The sequence below is a fragment of the Typopeltis vanoorti genome, chromosome 20 (genome assembly GCF_054136105.1).
Source record: "Typopeltis vanoorti isolate ZY-2024b chromosome 20, IOZ_Tvanoo_1.0, whole genome shotgun sequence".
In the NCBI taxonomy this organism is placed as follows: Eukaryota; Metazoa; Arthropoda; class Arachnida; order Uropygi; family Thelyphonidae; genus Typopeltis; species Typopeltis vanoorti.
Window position 1 is genome coordinate 75697942 of NC_143568.1, and position 21007 is coordinate 75718948.

Consider the following 21007-nt stretch of genomic DNA (forward strand, 5'->3'; position numbering starts at 1 on the left):
CTCCTAAATTATTTCATTCGTAACAATTTTATGAGAAAGATTTCAAATGTTTTTTTGGGGAAAATGCTTCCATGATTAGAAATTTAGGCTTTGAGCTGCTGTACCTTTGCTAGTTGTTTAACCTCTATAAGGTAAATAAAGCATTATAAGTTATAACAATAAGTTCTTCATCATTTGAATAGATTAAGATACCACAACCGAGTCATCTTTAAGGTAAAATTCAAACCATATGTTGATATTCTGGAACCAGCTAATTAAGCTACATATTTGGGTACCTCCATGAAACCCAAACTCACATGAGGAGACTGCTCTGGCACTAATTCAATGCCAATTCAAGTTCTTCAATCACATTAAGTGCATTCACAAATTTATTGGAAACCTATTTCACACATCGCGAACTCCTCACACCCTTGCTAACTGTTTCTATTTGATTTTAGAAAGACTCTTTTATTATTTAAAAAAAAAAACAAATAATTTCCTCCAAGCCTATCTCAAAATCCTTTCAACTGATATGACTTCATCATATCACTTTTCTATCTATTTTCGCCAAACTCTTCTGTCAACAATCACTTAATAGATTTTCATAAGTCAGCATACCATAGTCAGATATTAACTTAATTAAAGCCTCTGATCTGTGCACAGTAGTCCCCTTGGACTACTGTGCGCAGATAAATGGGACTGATATCTTCCTTATCTCTACTCACAAGAGCCTTGACTCCCTCACAGTAAGCTCTTATTTGTTTGGTCTTTTTCACGTTCGGAAAATTTCTTTAAATTCAACTACCTTTTCTTAAAGCAATATGATACACAGCCTGGAATCACTTCATTCTGAAAGAAAATCTTACACTTGGAAACACTGAACTAGCTAGCAATTCTCCCTTATCCGCAGTACCAGTCTATTTAAATCAACCTTTCCTAGTACTGATTCAGAGGAAGAACGATAAGAAATAACTCGTAACATAGTACTAGGAAAGGACGATTTAAATAGACTGGTACTGCGGATAAAGGAGAATGGATACTAGTTCAATGGCTGTGAATATGTAACTGGCTAACAAACTATTCGTTGAAACAAAGCTTCTGTTAGCAATTATGTCAGTTGGTTACATGTTCAAAACAATTTAAATATTTATACAATACCTCAAAATTCTAGCATTATTCTATTAGCAGCTTTTGACAAGTCTACTGATACCAAGATACAGTCTTAACCATCAGAAACACTAATCAGTCTATAATTCAATGCCTCTGTTTTGGCACGTCGCATGCTATGAGACGTGACCTCGGAATTGTGAAGTTTTAAGACCACATTTCAGAGGGACTGGTTGGTCGAGCGGATAGCATCTTCGCTTTCTAATGAAATCCGTACATGGGCGGTGCTGTTTTTGAATGTGGTTAGATAGCACATGATTTTCATCGCCAGATGTGGTATTAAGAATTTGCAAATTTGGCGCGGAGTTTCCGGAATTCGTAACCAGCTTGGACTCTAATATACTCGTAAGATTGATTTACAACCTTTCGTGCGAGTGAGCAAAAAAGTAAATGAAATAATTTTCATTCACACTCTGTTTCTTTGGATTTCGCAATATATTTTTGTGTATGTATGCGAGAAAGAGGGAGAGCGATAGAATGTGTGTTTTTATTAAAAAAAAAAAGGAAAGAATATTGATTATTTTGATGTCATGCAACCTTTTAATGCAAAAGTTGTCTCACTAAAATTACTGAGACTTTCCTCACATTGATAATTTGCGGGCCTGGTTGGCCGAGTGGTTAGCGTACCAGCCAAAAGGCCGCAGGTTCGAATCCCACCGTGGGCATGGATGTTTGTGATTGTCTGTAAAAGTACTAGTGGTGGTAGTCGGCGGTAGATGGCGTTGATGAAGGTAGTTGAGGTTCGTTGTAGTTGGTGGAGACGGAGAGATGTAGAGTAGGTGCCATCCCTCGATGAACTCCCTGGAGGTGTCACGTAATTATAATAATAATAGCACCTATTTGTCGCTATTTACTTCACGCCTTATTACTCACAATAAGGGAAAAAAAAACTGGTTTCAGATAACTGCGCGCGTATGTCTTCCTTTCTGCACCAGTACTTGGGAAGTAGATTGCTATCAAGATATCATCAGGGCCATCTTAGTGTCATGATTTTATCAATCTCTCCCTTAAAGATTAGACAAGGGAACGTACCTTTGTAAATACCACTAATATTAAAATTTTTGACATTTTAAATTGAAATGTAAGTTATTTTCTTAATACTCTCTCCCCTGCCCGCTAAAAAATCGATCTCCGAAATAAAATATTTACTGGTAATATCTTATTTGAATGAGAAAATGCGTGTGATAAGACGGACAAATACCGAGGTTGTTCTATTGATATTCTCATATCCAGATTATTTCTAAATCACAGAAAAATCGAAACGGTATATAAATTTGGCATATGAATATCTTTGGTTTGTCTTTATTTTAATAATTTCTTGATAAACATTCTAACAGTCAACTTTTCTGCTCTATCTACATCTTGTTTAATTCAAAAGCATTTGGGCTAAAGTTTCAATGATGGAAAAAATATACTACGGGAAAAATACAGGCACAAAGATCAAATTATTACTTTTTTATGATAATCTGTAGCCCCATCTCTGGATTTTATCACAGTATTTATTCTACTTTGATAAACTTTACGCATACTTCTACCTCTAAGTTTCATGGAAAAATTGAAGTCCATTCTTCATACAGGATAGTCATGAGCTCTGCAAGTGAGCTTTGCCTCCAAAAACGAACATTCGCATGTCCATGCATTCCTGATGTCTTGTCTCGGTTTGCTGGCTATCTGACAGATCTGGATTGTCTGTTCCATGTAATGAAAATAGAAGACAGTAAGATTTACCGTTATTTGATATCTATTTTTATTCTTTTCTAATCCAGTTATACTGCAAAAGGTTTAAGCATGGATTGGATTGGGTGAATGGCTGGCGTATCCGTTCTCCAGTCAACTAGTTCAAATCCTATTGGGCACTGATGTTTACGAATGTCTTTAGCTAGATGAATTTCATCACCCAATGTCAGACCGCCCAGCTTACTGGAGACTTGAAACAGTTCCATGTTTGGTTCTCTATAAAACAGAGTTTTTCTGGATTATGTGAAATTAATAAAAATAAAACCTCACAATTTTATCATTAGCATAGTCTACTTGCAGGTGCTTCGTATTTATATATATATATATATATATATTATTTTTCATTAGGTTTGTTTCGAAGGATAAATGCAAGTACGGGTGGGGGGGGGGGAAGTAGTTGAATGAATTTCAAGTCAGATCCAGTGACGATCTGCCATTTAGTTTAAAGAGTGAGGACACTAGCAGAATTACGGTAATCCTTGTTTCGAATCCAGTTAACGATTTTATATTTCGATTCTTCAATCTTTCGTTCACAGTGATGAACTAAATAGACGGGTAATCTTTCCTCTGTTAAATATCTTCAAGAAAATGAAAAAGAATACTTCTAAGTATCACGTAACATTAATATTATAACACGCTTGATATATTAAATTTATGACACCGCTGAATCAACAAACGTATGTGTTAAAGGGCTTTGTTGTCACCCGTCCTCATCCACAGCATTCTATGAAGAGAAACAAAATTCCCATCACGAATGTTAACATGTGCAATTAATATGCCCGTATATCTGTCTTTCCTTTACACTCCAAGTATTGATTTCTTATAGCAAACATGCGCAAGGATTCAATGCTGTCCATCAGCCTTTGTTTTCAGAACAAACGCAGTTGCTCTGTATTGAGTGAGAGAGCCGTGGAACGGAGAAAGACGGGGGGGGGGGGAGAGTCTTCCTTCTGACGACGGTGATGACTTGTTGTTTAATCAATCTTTTCGATCGGACCTTGGAATTCTCTGTCGCTTATTTCCCGTAAGGCGGTGGACATTACAGCAATGCGTGCCATTCTTCCACCGAGTAGCAATACCTGTACAACTTTTCATGAAATTCACCGTTTTTTTAAACCATTATTGGAACACGTGACTGATAATCCCAAAGTGCCAACTAGCTTTCCGGGATATTTTGATCAATAAGCTGAACTTGCAATTAATATTTAAACACATATTGAAGACCTGAATGGAATTCACTGTGAGACGTAGTATCTACCATTTGTGTCATGTTTTGCTAAAATGATAATGAATTATGTACACGGTGTAATAAGGCAGTAACACAGCCCTCACTATTAAAATCGTTAAGCATGTATCATACCAAAATGCACCTATCTTTTATTAATTTCTTTATCTATCTTTACTTTATCTATCATCAATTATCTATCGACTTCATTACGGAGTTGCAACAAAGCATGCCTAGCTTTGTTGCAACTTCTGTGATGGTAGGTTAGGTCGGCAAGACCTAGGTTCGATCCTAATCACCGAGTAGAGACAGTATCCCTCCCCCCCAGCAGATTACACTTAATCGATCTTGGAGTAATTAGTGTTTTTTTTTTTTTTTTTTTGAGGAAGAAACTGGCGTTTTTAAATCTACAAATCGGAAAACACAGGTCATGGAATAAAGAATAATACTAGTTAGGGCTGGAAATACAAGTTGTGTTCTCGTGTCACCCTTTCGTCTAATCATGATGGCCAGAAGTGTACTCAACTTGCTGCGATGCGGAAGGATGGAGACGGGAGGCAATCGATCCAGACTAAAGGGTGCCTCCTACTTCCTTTTGGGGGAAATGAGAATGCGTTAGAGGATTTATTATATTTATTTATAGTTGATTATATCCGATTGATATACTATCAATAAAACAGTATAATAAATCCAAAATGTATCGCTAAGAGGTTAGCTATTGTTTCCGACTATTATTAGCTATTGGTGTGATGAAAGAAACACTAAGTAATTTTTCCCAGTTGATTACGACTTGCAAGTCTTTCTTGATGAATAATTATCGTCGTTAATTATAACTTCTTGCTGCAACATATCTGGATTTTACTTTTGGAGTTGATTTCAGGCACGCGGCATTTATATGGTACAGTGCTGTACTTAGGTAACATAGACGTGCATATCCCTATAGATCAGTGTTATTAAGTCTCGCAGTATCAAATAACCCTTGCGAAAAGCTGTAAGCACTTTTCCAACTCAATGTTGTACTTCTAATGCTTTTATTTCCGTTTACGCCTTTTTTTTTTTTTTCTTGTGAAGCACAGAATATCGTATGATCTCAAGTCTAATATGTCATCCTTAATTTAGAATAATTATGTCTGCCCACGATATTAAAGAGCTTCCATAGCTCAGTCAGTATAGAAGAAGCCCTTTGGTTAGAAAGACCTGGGTTCGAATCCCGTCCAGGACGTGAGGAACCTTTATCTGGTCTCTTTCGACTAAAGGTGAGTTAGCCGGTCTCATACGGAGGTAGGTTTTCCCCCCCCCCCCGCAAAAAAAAACAAAAACAGGCAAACCGTCCCGTGATGGATTACACTCATGAACACGTCTCAGCCATATGCCGGTCCCGAAAGGATAAAATTGGGGGGGGGGGGGGGGGGAGCAACGGTGAAAACTACCCTGCAAAAATTTCACCAGGAATACTTTGTCGGCAGTGCCTACAAAGTCACCCCTACGGTCGGAAACGACTGAAAGGAAAAATCGGATCAGATCATGATATTAATTATGATATAGCTTTACTTTTAGTCCCAAATGGAATAAACTAATAGATAAATACATTATAGCGAATAAACAAGAAAAAGAGGTAAAAAATGAGTTCGGATATTTAAGAATAATAATAATAAAAAAAACAGCAACCACCTCCACATAACGATTTGATTAAAAAAAAAAAACTAGGCATAGAAAAACATCAATATTCTAAGCTAAAAGTGTTGTTTCCGTTATGGATTAATACATTTCATTCTCCTATTACACTCCAAAAATAAACATTCATATTAGAAGGGAAAAATCTCAGAGAAATCAATGTACGTACAGCGATATTTCGGAATTAATTTTATAGTATTCAATTGTCTTCACTAAGTGTGAAGGATCTTGTCAGAATCAAACGTGCTATAAATTGTGCTTTGTGGAAATCATTAAAGGACAGTATTTCAACTTCCTTCCAATACCCCGTGAACAGCGAAGTTCTGCTATTGACACTCTCCGGTAGATGGTTGAAAATGACCTAAAGTAGGTCACTCTCCCAAAAAAAAAAAAAAAAAAAAATTGAACGCGAGCACACCCACACGGAAGGAAGTGACATTTACACTCGCCATCCATCAATTTCTGTCACAGCTTTTTAGATCAAGAAAATTTCTCAGCTCAACGCTAACACACACAGAGAGAGAAACACGGGACAACGACTGCGGTGAAAATGGTAAGCTTGTTGGTGTGCTTTATCACCGAACATTACAATTGGGATGATGGTCGCATGACCAGGCAGAAGTTAGTTTAGGTAACAATGCTGTAATTAGATTACTACTGACTCGCGGGCACATCTTTATTTCTTAAAATACGAAGAACCCACGCACTTTGTTTTTAATTTATGCTACTGTTACTAATATTAGCAAATGCCACTTTAAAGCTTTAACAGAATATGGACATTTAAAATTATGGGTTGGTTTAATTCATTGAAAATAATCTGCATCGTTTGCATAAAAGCGGTAACTGTTCTTTTGTTTCATTTACTAAGCAAATGCTCGTGGCGCCACCATCAGATATGCTACATATAAACACGAAATACACAAAAATTTAAAATATGAAAACGCAGACGATGGCAGGTTATTTTCAGGAAACCACTTTTCTCAAAACAAAAAAATGCAGAAAAATGCAAAATTCGACTCAGCTTTGTGTATGCTAAAAAGTTATATGCGAATAAGCGTTATACAATTAATCAAAAATAGCAACTTAATAGTTGCGTTTAATTTTTATTCAAATAATTATTACGCTGTTACTTAGAATATTCATATCTATTTTTAAATATTAACGAAATACCTGACATTTTCTCATTTCTTTAAAAAGAAAACATTTGAAAATGATCAGGAACTTCAACTTACCTCCTTGCTAGGTGTAAGGACGAGAATGAAAAAACGAACTTCGTGGGATGTTCGTCCCATATTGGCAGAATGCTTTAGGCGTGCTATTGCCACATGACGTTTCTGTAGCGATGCTAGATTGCACCTAAAATAAGAAATTCTGGTTAAGATACTTTATATATACCAAATTCTCGAATATTGAATTAAAAATAAATGCGAGTCATTTATAGTACTCAAGATATAACATTATACAAAAATTAATTTTTATATAAGAATTCACATCGTTTTCGATAATTGTTTCATTAATAGTAGTCAACAGTAGATAACAGTCAAAGAAATTGCCGCATATCAACTTACCTGCTGGGCATACGAGTATGTCCAAATTCTCTAAGCTTTGAAGTTAAATCTATAAAAACTAACTTCTTGGGAATCCCTGATTTTTCACTAAATGTTTCGTTTCGAGATAGTTTGGCTTTGAAAAAGACGACAGTCTTTAAATTCAGATGCTCCATTATAGCTTGTATGCGGGTCTTAATGTTAACCATAATATCGTTGTAATGAAAGTTTAATTATATTTACCTATCTTCTTCTTCTACTACGCGTTATTCCCGCTTCCCATGCAGGGTCCGCGTGTTACTTTCAGATACGACTTCTTGTTAGTACTGCTCCCAACCGACCCGTCGCCTGGTCTGCCGCTGGGGGGGGGGAATATATTTTTGACTGTAGAGGCGTATGTTCATGGGGCCGGTTTGCCTGTTTGCGGGATGAAAAACGCCAGATAAACTGGCGGAAAAAAACTCTACTGACCGCGCCCAAGACCGGCTAACTTAGCTATGCCTAAGGAAGATCCTCAAATTCCTCACGTCTACAACGGGAATCGAACCTGGGACACTCCCCCAGGCATATGTAAAAAACGTGTTATCACCTGCCATTGTTTCATAAATTCCATATTATTTTATGCATGTGCATGCACGAAATTTAAGCAGAATGACCAAAATTAAAAATTACATGATCAGTTATATTTTCGTCGAGGAAAAACAAAACAAAACAAGAACACATGATAAATCGAATTTAATGTCATTTAAATTAGGACTCCATTTTTTTTATCAGTTTGTTTTTTGTTGCATTTTTTGGATCTTCTTTTAGATTCGATTTTTTTTTTGTAGAAGTCATTTGGAAAGTTTTGCTTTTTTTCGTTTTAACAACTACATTAGCCCATTTAGTCAGAACGTATCACAATTTAGAATATCCCCATTAAAATATATCCTCATTTCGGTTTGAATATAATTATTTTATTGGGAAAAAGTGCGACACTATTCGAATTCTCAGTAAGAATTCACACACGGAGTACCGAATTAAAATCTAGTATTCAAGATCTGAACTGAAATTTATATAATAATTTCATTTTCAGTTACAATAGGCCTATTTTAATAGCAAATGGAAAACAAATTATTCTATTTTACAATACACTTGTTGAAATAATAAAGTGTTATTATATACGAATAAGATTGCAAAACTCATTTTATGGTTCTTTGACGAAATATTATACAATATGGAAAGATTCCGGCCATATTAACTTGTTACATAAATTATATCTACATCCCCCTCACTAATGCTTTTATTGGTGACTAATTACATGGCACTGGAGGCTATTATGTCAGCTAAGTTTATGTGACCAGTGTATTATGTCTGTAACTTGTGTGTGTGTGTTATTGAAGGTCAGTCTACTTGTTTTTGGGGATGAAAAATCCTTATAAAGGGCGAAATTCAAACCAAAGAACAAATGTCGCATTTTTTCATGCATGTTCTAAGGAGTCGCTATAAGAGCAAGAGAATGCCCGCTGAATGTCTCTTTTTAATGCTGGAAATTTTATACATTGCTGGAACTAAGGCAAGGTTCAGAGTTACGAACTTTACAGCAAATTATTGACTATCATATTAGTCAAATTCTTGCAATTATGACACAAATAGAACAATGTTTAACTGTGGCTGACGTAATTAACGAATGGAAGAGTGGTGATGAAAAGAAACCCAAGTTTCTTTTCATTCAAGGGATAAAGAAAGTGCTGAAACTTGTTACGCGTTTCTCCCATTGTGAAACAGTGGGAGGAACGCGTCTTGGAAGAGTGGAGGAAAGATTAAAAATACGCACTCATCCAACACATCCTTCTGCTTTGACAACTGCCAAGACATGCAGTAATTACATTTACTAGTTTTGCTCTCCATAAAAATTGGTGGCATCATCAGGGCTTAATAAACAAACAAAATATATAACAAAGTTGTCCAAAGAGGTGTACTTTTCAAATTTAACGACTGAATCAAATATCCTTGTTATTACTGCACTCGTAAAACATTTTATTTTACATTTGCCAAGACACTGAGCGAAGTGCACTGTCCTGCTGACCAGTGGCGGCTGGTGGCTTGAAATTGTAGGGGTGCTGCAACTTTCGAAATATACATCATACTGTAAGTACATTGTATACGTGTTTGGATAAATTATCAAAATTATGGTAAAAATTAAAAAAAAAATTAAACGTGAAAAATATTGTTTATTATCAATAAAATGATACAGTTTGGTATAATTCAAAATTACTTAAAAATTACTATAACAAATGTTATCTTTAATTGTAATGTCCAAATATTTAGAGAGACGGAGTAAACACGATAAGCACTACGAACACTCTACTACTGGCGCAAACTGCATATAAACAACAGTGGAACTGCGCGACGGACAGTGCCGCATTACACTAATAGCTCGCATCTCATTATGACGTGCATATGCTTGCGCGTTTAGCAATATAACACAGTGGTGCTAGCGTACTTTGTCCTCCAAAGTGCTACAAGATGGATTTTTATTATTTTTTATACAAAATAAGAGAATTTTATAGGATTGCTGATGATAAAATTAAATATTGCAAGCAAATATAAATAAATTAATAAATATATTTATATATCTAGAAAAATTAGAGGTGCTGCAGTTCCGCAGTACTTATGCACGAGCCGCCCCTGCTGCTAACACCACAAATGGAAAGATTATAGAATAAGTGATGTTCTAGTGCGGGGATGCCTCTATTTGGATCCCTTGTCATAATAAAAAAATGAACATCGAATCATATTTTGACATTACGGATAACCAAGTGCTGTTAAGATTTAGTGGTTCTATGCGAATGACCATTTGAGTAATAATAGGATGATTGTCCACGTACAAAAAAAGGGCTGTGTCAAGATGGTTTTAAGAAATGTGAGTGTAAGGGTTAGGCTGGCCAGCAGAGTTGGATGAGATCTGAGAAAAGGCTAAATCCAGTTTCGAAACAGGATCAAACAGTCACTGCGGTAGAGTAAGCCAAAAGACCAGTTTTGGGTTTGATATGTTCCATGAATGTTTGTGAAACAGTCATACCCGTGTAATTTTTGCTCTACTGGGTGCGTGCATGCATGAGAAATGTTAGTTATACATTTTTTGTACTTCCATTCAGATATCTTTCCAAAATCAGAGCTGCGTCAGTTACTGTTCACAAGCTACATACTACGTAACACCTCCACTGAGTCCAAGCACACATCGCGGGAGGGCACTTTACACCACACAACATTATTGAACATCATATACATTACGATATCTGCCGCCTATAAATGATATTTTTGTCTTAAATACATGCCTCATCTTGCCGATTTGTCTATAGAATGATTAACTTGATTTTCCGGGAAGAAAAATTCTGCTAGTTCTGTATGAGATCGGCTAACTCATCTTAACTGAAAAAGTCCATAAAGATTTTGCTTGCCACGAGGAAATAACTATTGAAGTATCACCAGATTTCAAATTTCATAGCATTCGTTTTTTCTAAGCGCATCCCACCCATGAAAGGTTAAACTTATGGTCCATTAGTAGTTAGTCAACTAGGGATCAGATAATTTGGAAAATATTTCGCTCTAGAGAACAAACATGAAACCTAAAGTTATACATCATCAGTAGAGTGTGAAAGGCGCTACTTTAGTTTGATAGGATACTGCATCCTGTCAAAGTGTTGATAGGATACAGTAGTCAATGTAACCTTGCCTTACGCAGTGGTCTGATCCACATCGAAGAATGATTCTGTCCAAAATGTATTCTCACTGAGAATGGGACTCTGCAGACCAGATTTACTCAAAACCCATATCAGTAGTAGCGTTAGTATGAGATGATGCATTGTGAGAGTGATCTCTTCTTCAAAATCAAAATTGAAAGAGTCAATGAAAGTGGTTAGGGTAGCTGCTAACCACTCTGCTTACAAAACATTTTATGGGTGGGAATCAAAGTACTGTATATCGCATAGTGTCTGTATATGTGCACCTTTCGTACTATAATCAAACATTATGGGCCCGTTTCCTTGCTAAAGGAAACGGGCTCAAACCATTACATCCTCCTTCCCTACAAAATCTTCATTAAGGACGATGCCTTCGGCAATAAGGAGTTCCCCAGACATCTTGTTACATCCATACTCACCCATCCGATTAGAGAAGGGTGATTAGTAGCTCCATGTTGTGGAGCTATGAACGGATAAGCTGTGCTGTTGATATCTGGCTTATGTGGTTGTCCTTCTTTAGAAACAGATCATTTCTATATTGAACTTGTGAGATTTCCGCCATGTTACCTTACCAGGTTTTCCTGTGTTGTCTCTCAAACGTATTTTTTTCAAACAATACAATGCAGCATTGTGGGAAAAAAAACTTCGAAAAACTGGTTGCTGATCAATCTTCCCTCATTTTTGAAACCCAGTATTTAATTAAATTAAAATATATTTTCAAGAAAGAAAGAAAAAAATAGAAAGTTTTTGATACTTCTAATTTCCTATTAAGAAGTTCCTTCCCACTAGGATGTGGGAAGGAACTTCTTAATAGGAAAAGACTGCTGAAAATGATACCCCAGAATGTTGAAACCCATTTTAAGATGTCATTTTCAGAAAGAATGTTTCATGGAACAGGCTTGCATTAATCTTGTCCAATGAATTGTGGTGGAGGAGATAATTGAAGAAGAGTTACTTCGATTGTTTCAAGTTTGCCGAGAAGGACGAAAAGCAACTGCTTACCGCAGATGTTTTATGGTTTAAAAGGAAAAAGGGTAAAATATATATTAATTTGGATGAATAATGTCGGTCGAAATACGTGTAGAGATAGAAACAGCTTCCGTAAGTAAAAAATGAAGGGAACAATTGATTTATTTATCAGCACTGTTCCGAGGCGAGTAGAAGTATTTGAGGAATTTTTAGGGAGCCAATGAGCGGCAATCTTCGTAGTTAATGAGAAGATGAATTTGGATCTGCGCATAGTTGCCTGTAGGAAAAAAATCCTACCAGTTACAAAAACCTAATTTTGGTATTCTGAAAGATTATGACTGCAATTTTTGTATCCAAGGCTACTTACTGGGTGCACAAGCTATTTTTATAAATCATTTTAAGATCACCCTTTCGTTGTTAGTGAATCGCATTTCCCTGCAACACACCTTAACTTTTTTTTTTTTTTTGGTACGGGTTTCTATATAATGCATGTTACAGGGAAATGTGATTCGCTATGATAAAGTATACATTTCACCAATATTAAATGCTTTAATTTAATACTAATACAAACAGTACTCTTTCCAGCGAGATATACTTCTCATGTTTTCCTCAGAACATACATTTACAGTAACAAATTATCACCCTCTAAAAAGTATATGTCAAGAAAGTGAGCCAAGAAGAGAAAGCAGGTGATTGGGATTCCCTGGTTGATTGCTGCCTTAGAAACGATTCTGTGGAAGTGGTATTGTTGCTATGGTACCAAGGGGGAAGTGAGATTCTCAACAATTAAAATAGTTACGTCAGCAAAGCAGCCTCTTCTAAATTTCAGCAAAATTCTTGCTTTCTCAGTCTGTTTATAAGGAGGCAAAATTGGTTGAATGATACACTATAGCTCTACAGAATTATTATCATTTGAGACCTCCAGAGAATCAAGGACTCATCGAGGGGAGGCTATAAATCACTCAAACCAGCTATCAATACCTTCCCTTAAATTCATTCGCACTAGATGCACTCCCTACCCCTAAAGGCAAACAATTCCACTCACTCACTGCTCTGTGAGAGAAAAACCTAGTCCTTACCGCTTTCTTGACAGTGAACAAACTTAACTTCCATTGGATGCTCTCGTGTTCTCTCCCCACCTTCCATATAAGGACAAATTTCATCAGATGATATCCTGTAACACCTATTCAGAAGTTTATAAACCTCTATCATATCACTCCTCTTTCTCCTGTTAACAAGAGTCTGCAATCCACATTCTCGCAATCTGTCCTTATATTTTAAATCTCATAATTTGGATATAATCATTGTAACTCTTCGTCGCACCCTCTCCGCAGCTTCTTTATCCTCTTGGAACCTGGGAGACCAAATCTGCACACAAAAATCCAAGTGGGGTCATATCAAAGCCTTATAAAAAGGCAAAATTACTTTCTTATCGTTACATGTCAAGGTTCGCTTCAACATCGCAATTATCCTCCGAGTTGTATTTGCAACTTTTTCTATGTGACCTTTGAACTTTAAATTCCTATCCACCAATACGCCAAGATCCCTTGCCACTTAAGTTTCTGGTAGCATAACCCCGCTAATACTTTCTTTTACAACTCATTTCCATTTCGTTTCTGCTTTAAAATTCACAAACGGTGAGTGTGATTTGAGTGAAAATCGGTTGGAAGATGCAACCTCTATGTGTTTGCGAAAGAAAAGATCCTTAAGGCGATCTTCAGTAACCTACGTAAGACTTTATACTACACTACAGTTCCAACCTCGTGCTTGTAAAAAGAATTGGGTCCGTTGTTTTAAAAAGGATAACGTCCAATTATATATTTTTGGATCTACAAAGATTCGTAGGATGCTGTCCTAGAGTCTTCGCTTTTAGCTATAGTGAACATAGCTAATTTTTATTAAAGCATACTGGAAGATTCGTATGGAACATCTGGTCTTAAAGTGATAGTTTCCTTAGCTGCCAATATGGATCCGGTGAAGTTAACAGGGTTATAAATGGTTTGGTTTAACAGGAAGCGAGGGGAAGAATGATTCATGTACAACCGATGTGTTTTAATAATCTTGCCAAACAGCAGATAAATGACTGGGTAGTCAATACATCACGCGACATGTTACTGTATGTATATGCCAATATTCACAACGGAGACTGGTTTTACAGAAGTCTTGACGATTTATTTTACTGTTATTTTGATTATAGAAGGACAGGTAAAGTAAAGATGACAACATGGTAAAGCGTTTAATCATAGCTTACATCTTATGCTATAAATTAAAAAGAAAGACATTAATGTGGACAAACCACGTCTTGAATGATATTTTTATTATTAACACTCCAAATACCGAAATGTTGGTTGCCATATTAAGAGAAAAAAAAATCTGTTGGTTATATAAAGGGCGATCAGGGAATCATTTAACTGGAACACCAAACAAGTGAGGATAAATGTTTTTAAAAAGTCTGGCAGGTGTAACAATAAAAACTTTATTTAAAGTGATTACGTTAGTATTAAAAGGGAATAGAAGTACACGCTTTCTGTGAAAGTAACAATACACAAGAGGAATGCAACAGATTTAAAAAATATCAAACACTCTAAGTTTATTCAATTATTCTTCAAAAGATCATTAATAACAGAACTATAACAGACCGATTAATTGAAATAAATTTACATTCACTGCCTTTGATTTGGAAAAGGCACTTGATAATGTACCATGGAACAAGATTTATCAAATAAAAACAAACAGACAGAGAGAGAGATCTATTGTAATTAAGAAGTGTGCCAACCATAAAAAGATATGAATATAGGAAAATGAAGCAATTGCAGAAGTAAAGAAAGTCATAAGACGAGGTTGTGTATTATTACCCTTACTTTTCAATCTGTATATAGAGAACGCAATGAAAGTAATAAAAGAAGGAATGAAAGTGAGGGAACTGTAGATGGTGTGAAGATACACACACAGATGATATAGCTGTGTTAGCTGAGAATGAGCAGGATTAAAAACAAATATTTAGGATGAAGGATGTTTTTTGTTTATTATAATGCTTCATATAAATGTAGTAAAAACTAAAATAATGGTGGGAGGACGAAAAGAACACAAGACAGTGGATCTTAGTTTGTTCTATAATGCCGTCCTGGTTAGCCAAGTGGTTAGCGTATCCACACTCCAGCCAAAAGGCTGTGGGTTCGAATCCCGCCGTGGGCATGGAAGTTTGTGATCGTCTGTGAAAGTGGTAGATGACGTTCGTGTAGATAGTTGCGGTTCGTTGTAGTTGGCAGACTGAGTGGTAGAGACAGTTGTAGAATAGGTGCCCTCCCTCGATGAGTCTTTGGACTCCCTGGAGGTGTCATATAATAATAATATTCTTAGCGGTAAGGATACCGAACAAGTAAATCATTCATCTTGTAGCACCTCCTAAGTGCTACAAGATGAATTTTTCTTATTATTTTATACACAATAAGAGAATTGTATAGGATTGTTGATGATAAATTTAAATATTACAAGCAAATATAAATAAATTAATAAATATATTTATATATCGAGAAAAATTGGGGGCGCTGAAGTTTCGCAGTGCCTATGCACGAGCCGCCCCTGGTTGGAAATACGAAGAAGAATTGCTATGGCAAAAGAAATGTTAAACAAAAGAGATAATTTATTACCAGATATGGCAAGACATACAAAAAAAGATCTATAGAAACATTTACTAGGATTGCATTCTTATATGGTTGGAGTACTACAACAAACTGGAATGACGCATTTGAGATGTACTTTTGGAGAGCATTACTAGGAATAAATTTGCGAGAAAGAAGAAACCAATGAAGATGTCTTGCACGAAATAAAAAGAGAATGGAGTATTGGAAAAGACAATAATAGGATATAAGATGAAATTCATGGGGCATGTATGGAGACATAAGAAATGTATTGCATGTTAGAAGGGAAGATATCAGGGAAAAGAATAGAATAGCTCCACCCAAATATGCATTATTAAAGAATTTACTTCGATTAACTGCAATTATTAAATATTTACTCTCAGGGGACCCTGTAACCCCTAGAGAGCGCGTCCCCTGGGTGGCGGATAGGGGAGCCCACCATGTGTGTACATGCGCGTGCGTGTATATATATATATATATATATATATATATATATATATATATGGTGGGGTGGTCCGAATATACTGAATAAGGACTCGCGGACCAAGCCATAAGGGGCAATCATCTTGATTGTAAGGGAAGCGGCACTCCCATGGACCACTAGCTGGATCTATCCTCTCCTTCTACTTCGAGGAAGATCCACTTACTTTATTCTTTCCTATAAGGCCTTATCAGCCAACTCTTCTTACTTTATGACCCTTGTGCTATTAGAGTACTCGAGGGCCATGGGGTCTTTTCATTTCTGGCCTTACAACTATGCCCTCTCTATAAACCTTAGTATATTTCTTCTATAATCTACTCTTTCCCCTTCATTATACCCTATTCCTCCTATGGGTTTAAATTCGGAAGAAGACTAGTTCAGAAGCCTTAAGGTAGCAGCCCTACCACTGAACTATTCCATCGTCAGGCTAGTCCCCTGACATGGAGAACATAATCCTACTTGTAAGCTGACAGAAAAAGATAATCGGATTGAATCTATGGGAAACGACCCTGGAATGGAAAAGGGAAAACGAAAATGACAAAATATAATACACATAGCAAACTGGAATGTAAGAGGAATAGCATATAAAGAAATAGAATTAAACCAGTTACTAAATGAAAGAAATTTTAAAATAGCAGTAATCACTGAAACAAAAAAGAAATTAAAAGGAACTATGAGAACTGAAAATTTTAATGTGATATACAGTGGAGTAGACCGAGACCAAAGAGCACAAGCAGGAGTCATGATTTGGATTCATAACTCCCTTTTAAAACAGTTAAAACATTATAAATTATGGAATGAAAGAATAATAGAAGCTAGAATAAAAATAGATAGCGGCTATTTAACAATAATTGGTTTATATGCCCCAGAAGAAGGAAGAGAACAGGATAATATTGATTTTTTATAATCAGCTACAAAACATATATAATAAAATAAATAAAAATGACTACATAATTTTAGCAGGAGACTTAAATGCAAGAATTGGAAACATGAAAATTAATAATAATATAGGAATACATGGAGAACACACTCTAAACAGGAATGATAAAAAATGGACTGACTTTGTAGTTTATAATAACCTAAAAATAATGAATTCCTTCTATAAACATAAAGACATACATAAATATACCTGGGCAGCAAGAGGATGGAAATCAATATTAGATTACTTCATATTAAATGAAAAGATCAAAATTTTCACTAGATGTTAGAGTTCACAGGGGATATGAAATAAGCAGTGACCACTTCCTTGTTAAAATAAAATTAAGATTACCACCTAAATGGCTACAAGTAACAAGAACAGAAAGAAAAATTGAAACATTTGTTTATAAAACTAGACTATTGAATGACACAAATGTACAATGGCTATATGAACGAAGAATTAACCAATATTTAGATAAAATAAAACAAAATGAAGAAATAGAAAGGCTTAATATAAAAACGATACTAAATACAGCAGCAAATGAAAGCCTAGAAAAGATCATAAAATTCAATAAAAAGAAAAAACTGAAGATCTGGGATGATACAATCAAAGAAATAATCAAAAAGAAAAAACGAAGCCTATCACAAATGGTTAAGCAGTAAAAGATTAGAAGATGAAATAGAATATAAAAGAATAAGAGCCATAGCTAAAAGAGAAGTCAGAAAAAGACATACAGAATCATGGAACAAATTTGTTTCTGATTTAGAACATGATTTATATAAAATAAGACCAAATGCATATAAGATTTTGAAACACTTAAATACCAAAGAAAAAAGATACCAAAGAAAACATAAAATTAAACACCGAATTGAAATTAGAAGATTTTCTAAATTACTACACAGACAAATACTTTAAAAAAGACAACTGGCAAACAATTAACGAAAATGAAATAACTAAAGAAGAATTAGAAATCAGTCTGAAAGAAAGAAGAAACGGAAAATCACCTGGAGAAGATAAACTAGGTTCAGAACTATACAAATAGGCAGGAACAAGATTCAATGAAAGACTCATTGTTTTTAAATAAAATTTATTCAGCGGTATCCCCCCCCCCCCCCCAATAGAATGGAAAAAAGCAATTGTGATTCCTATCTTTAAAAAATGTAATGGAGATGACCCTAAAAACTATAGAGGCATAAGTATACTAAATTCCTGTTACAAAATATACAGCAGAATCTTAAATAGCAAACTAATTAAGTATTCCGAAAACTTCATTTTAGAAGTGCAGAATGGATTTAGAAAAGGACGATCATGTATAGACCCGGCCTTTTGCCTAAAGTTAATAATAGAGAAAAGAAGAGAAGAGAATACAATTTAGAAACATATTGCATTTATTGACTTTGAAAAAGCATTTGACAAAGTTAAAAGAAACATTTTATTTAACATATTAAAAGAAAGACAAATACCAAATAATATCCTAAAAGCCATCACAAGCATATATAAAAATAATCAAATACAAATAAGATTAAATCACGAGCTATCATATACAAGAGATAAACCAAGGGGTCCGACAGGGATGTCTCCTCTCAGCAACTCTTTTTAATATCTACTTAAATGAAATAATAATAAAATGGAGTAAAAATTTACACCAAGGAATTAAACTTTCACCTACAGTTAACTTAAACACTCTCCTCTTTGCCGAAGACCAAATATTAATTACAAATTCTGAAGATAACTTGCAGAAAGCTATTTTAAATCTAAATGAGATAGCCAAAGATTATGGTATGATAATATCAATTGAAAAATCAAAAACTATGGCCTTTAAAGGACAAGATCCAGCAAGAACTAAAATAGTAATAGATAACAAGATCTTAGAACAGGTGAATTCATTTAACTACCTAGGATGTATGATCACTTATGAAAATGAAAAAGATATAAACATAAAAATTGCAAAATATTTAAAAATAACAGGAGTAATTAACTCTATATTTAAACCAAACCTAGTTCAAAAACAAACCAGGCTAAAAGTATACAATACATTCGCCCTACCGGTCTTAATGTATGGAAGCGAAATCTGGACAATAAAACAAAAAGACAAACAAACATTAATGACAGCAGAAATGAAGTTTATGAGAAAAACTGCAAAGTATACCCTATTTTATCACAAAAGAAACGAAGATATTATGAAATAATTAAACCAAGAACCAGTAATTGAAAAAATTAAAAAATATAAACATAAATGGATGGAACTTGTTCAAAGAATGAAAACAGAAAGATTACCCAAACAAGCCTTAAAGTACAAGCCATTAGGAAAAAGAAAACCAGGACGTCCTCTTAAACGATGTCTTCTAAGGCCGGAACAGGCCATGCTAGGCCTAAATCCTTGATACGTATGATGATGATTAAATATTTATGTAGAGAAAGCGTTTGCACTCCACGGCACTTGACCACACGAATGAAGACTTGGGTTCAAATCTAGTCGTCGACTAGAGGAATATTTTCTAAGCCTTTTTTTGACCGGTTCCCGAGTTAGTCGATCTCTATCAATGGCAAGCGAAAAAACATTTTTTCTCCAGGAAACTCAACAAAATCGACCGTCGAAACCACACTATTTTCAGACATTAAAAATATTGTGTTAGGGTTAAGGGACCACGAGATGGCGGCACTTTTCAGCCGTCTCTTGAATAAGTGGCGAGTAACTTAGTGACAGCCTTGAGCCAGCTATCTCTGATTGGCTGCCAGTGGAGACTGAACTGTCCACTCAGTCTCCTAAAGTTAGATAGGACTAAAACAGGAATAACAGGTATTAGCTTTTTTTTATGAAGAGAAAAGTCAGAAATAGATCTGGAAGAAAGAATTCACCATAGTAACAGGAACTTTGGCTTAGAATTTCTTGTATGATTGTTACTGATACCATCATAATTCTATGGTATTTTGGCTTCTCACCTTCGTTGGTTCTTGTAGCAAAGTCGGATATATTGGTCTCGTCTCACCCTACATTATAACTTTTCAAGTGATACTCTAATAAAATGAATAAGCTGGTCCCATACGGAGGTATAGGGTTTTCCTTTCGGAAATTAATTTTTCATCCAACAGAAGAACTGACTCCAAGAACACATACAGTTATAATACACTTGTGTCCATAGCCTTAGTTGCTTAGCCGTAATCCCAAACACCAATCCAAGGAACAGTTTAGGTGACCGAATCCATGTATGCACAATAGAAACATCGAAATCTTTCAGTCGTTATATGGTTTCGCTGTCCCTTGTCTTTAAATAAACTCAAGACGGTTGCTATAGTTGCTATCATTTCGCTGTGTATAATGTTTCCAGTATTATCACACAACTACATCATTTGGAATGTAACTCTTGCCTTAATTTATCATGAACGTTTGTTTACAGTATTAGGATTTAATATAAATGGGAATGTTCGTTTTTTTTTTTTTTGTTTCAGACTTTGTATGTGCGTGTAATCACACCCGTCTGTTTCCAAGGAAAATAGTATAATAACGGAGAAGAATGGGAAAATTACAAACGAATATCAATATCTTTAGTCGATATGTGATTTTGAAACGATGTTCCAACATTATATTTAAGGTTGCATTTGAAGACAAATCGATTTTTCACCACTACTCGGGATAAAAGCGTACTTCTATTTATATAGGAAGGGATTTTGAGCGATATTAGGAAAAATGTGTTGCTGTGTATGGCGGTGAATCGATATCCTACTAGTGTAAAATTATTTATCTGCAAGGGTTAGGAATCAATAATATGCCAATGCTGGAAGAACAGACAATGCAATAGATACGACACATCACGCAAATTTCAAGTGATAGTCTGGGTTGGAGGCTATTCTCGAAATATACATAAAACACGTAAGTGCGTCCTCTTTATAAACATTAAAAAAACACAATCTTTCTGATATTTATGCTCCCATGCGCTATATT

At 35.3% G+C, this 21007-nt stretch overlaps 1 protein-coding gene across 1 annotated transcript in view; it reads right to left on the reverse strand.

Moving 5' to 3' along the window:
* LOC150095576 (solute carrier family 4 member 11-like) overlaps positions 1-21007 on the reverse strand; it is a 341029-nt gene that overhangs the window by 283108 nt on the left and 36914 nt on the right. Inside the window, exon 3 of the mRNA XM_090410034.1 lies at positions 7015-7138. Coding sequence (XP_090266160.1) covers positions 7015-7138 — 124 coding nt within the window. The remainder of the gene's footprint in view (positions 1-7014; positions 7139-21007) is intronic.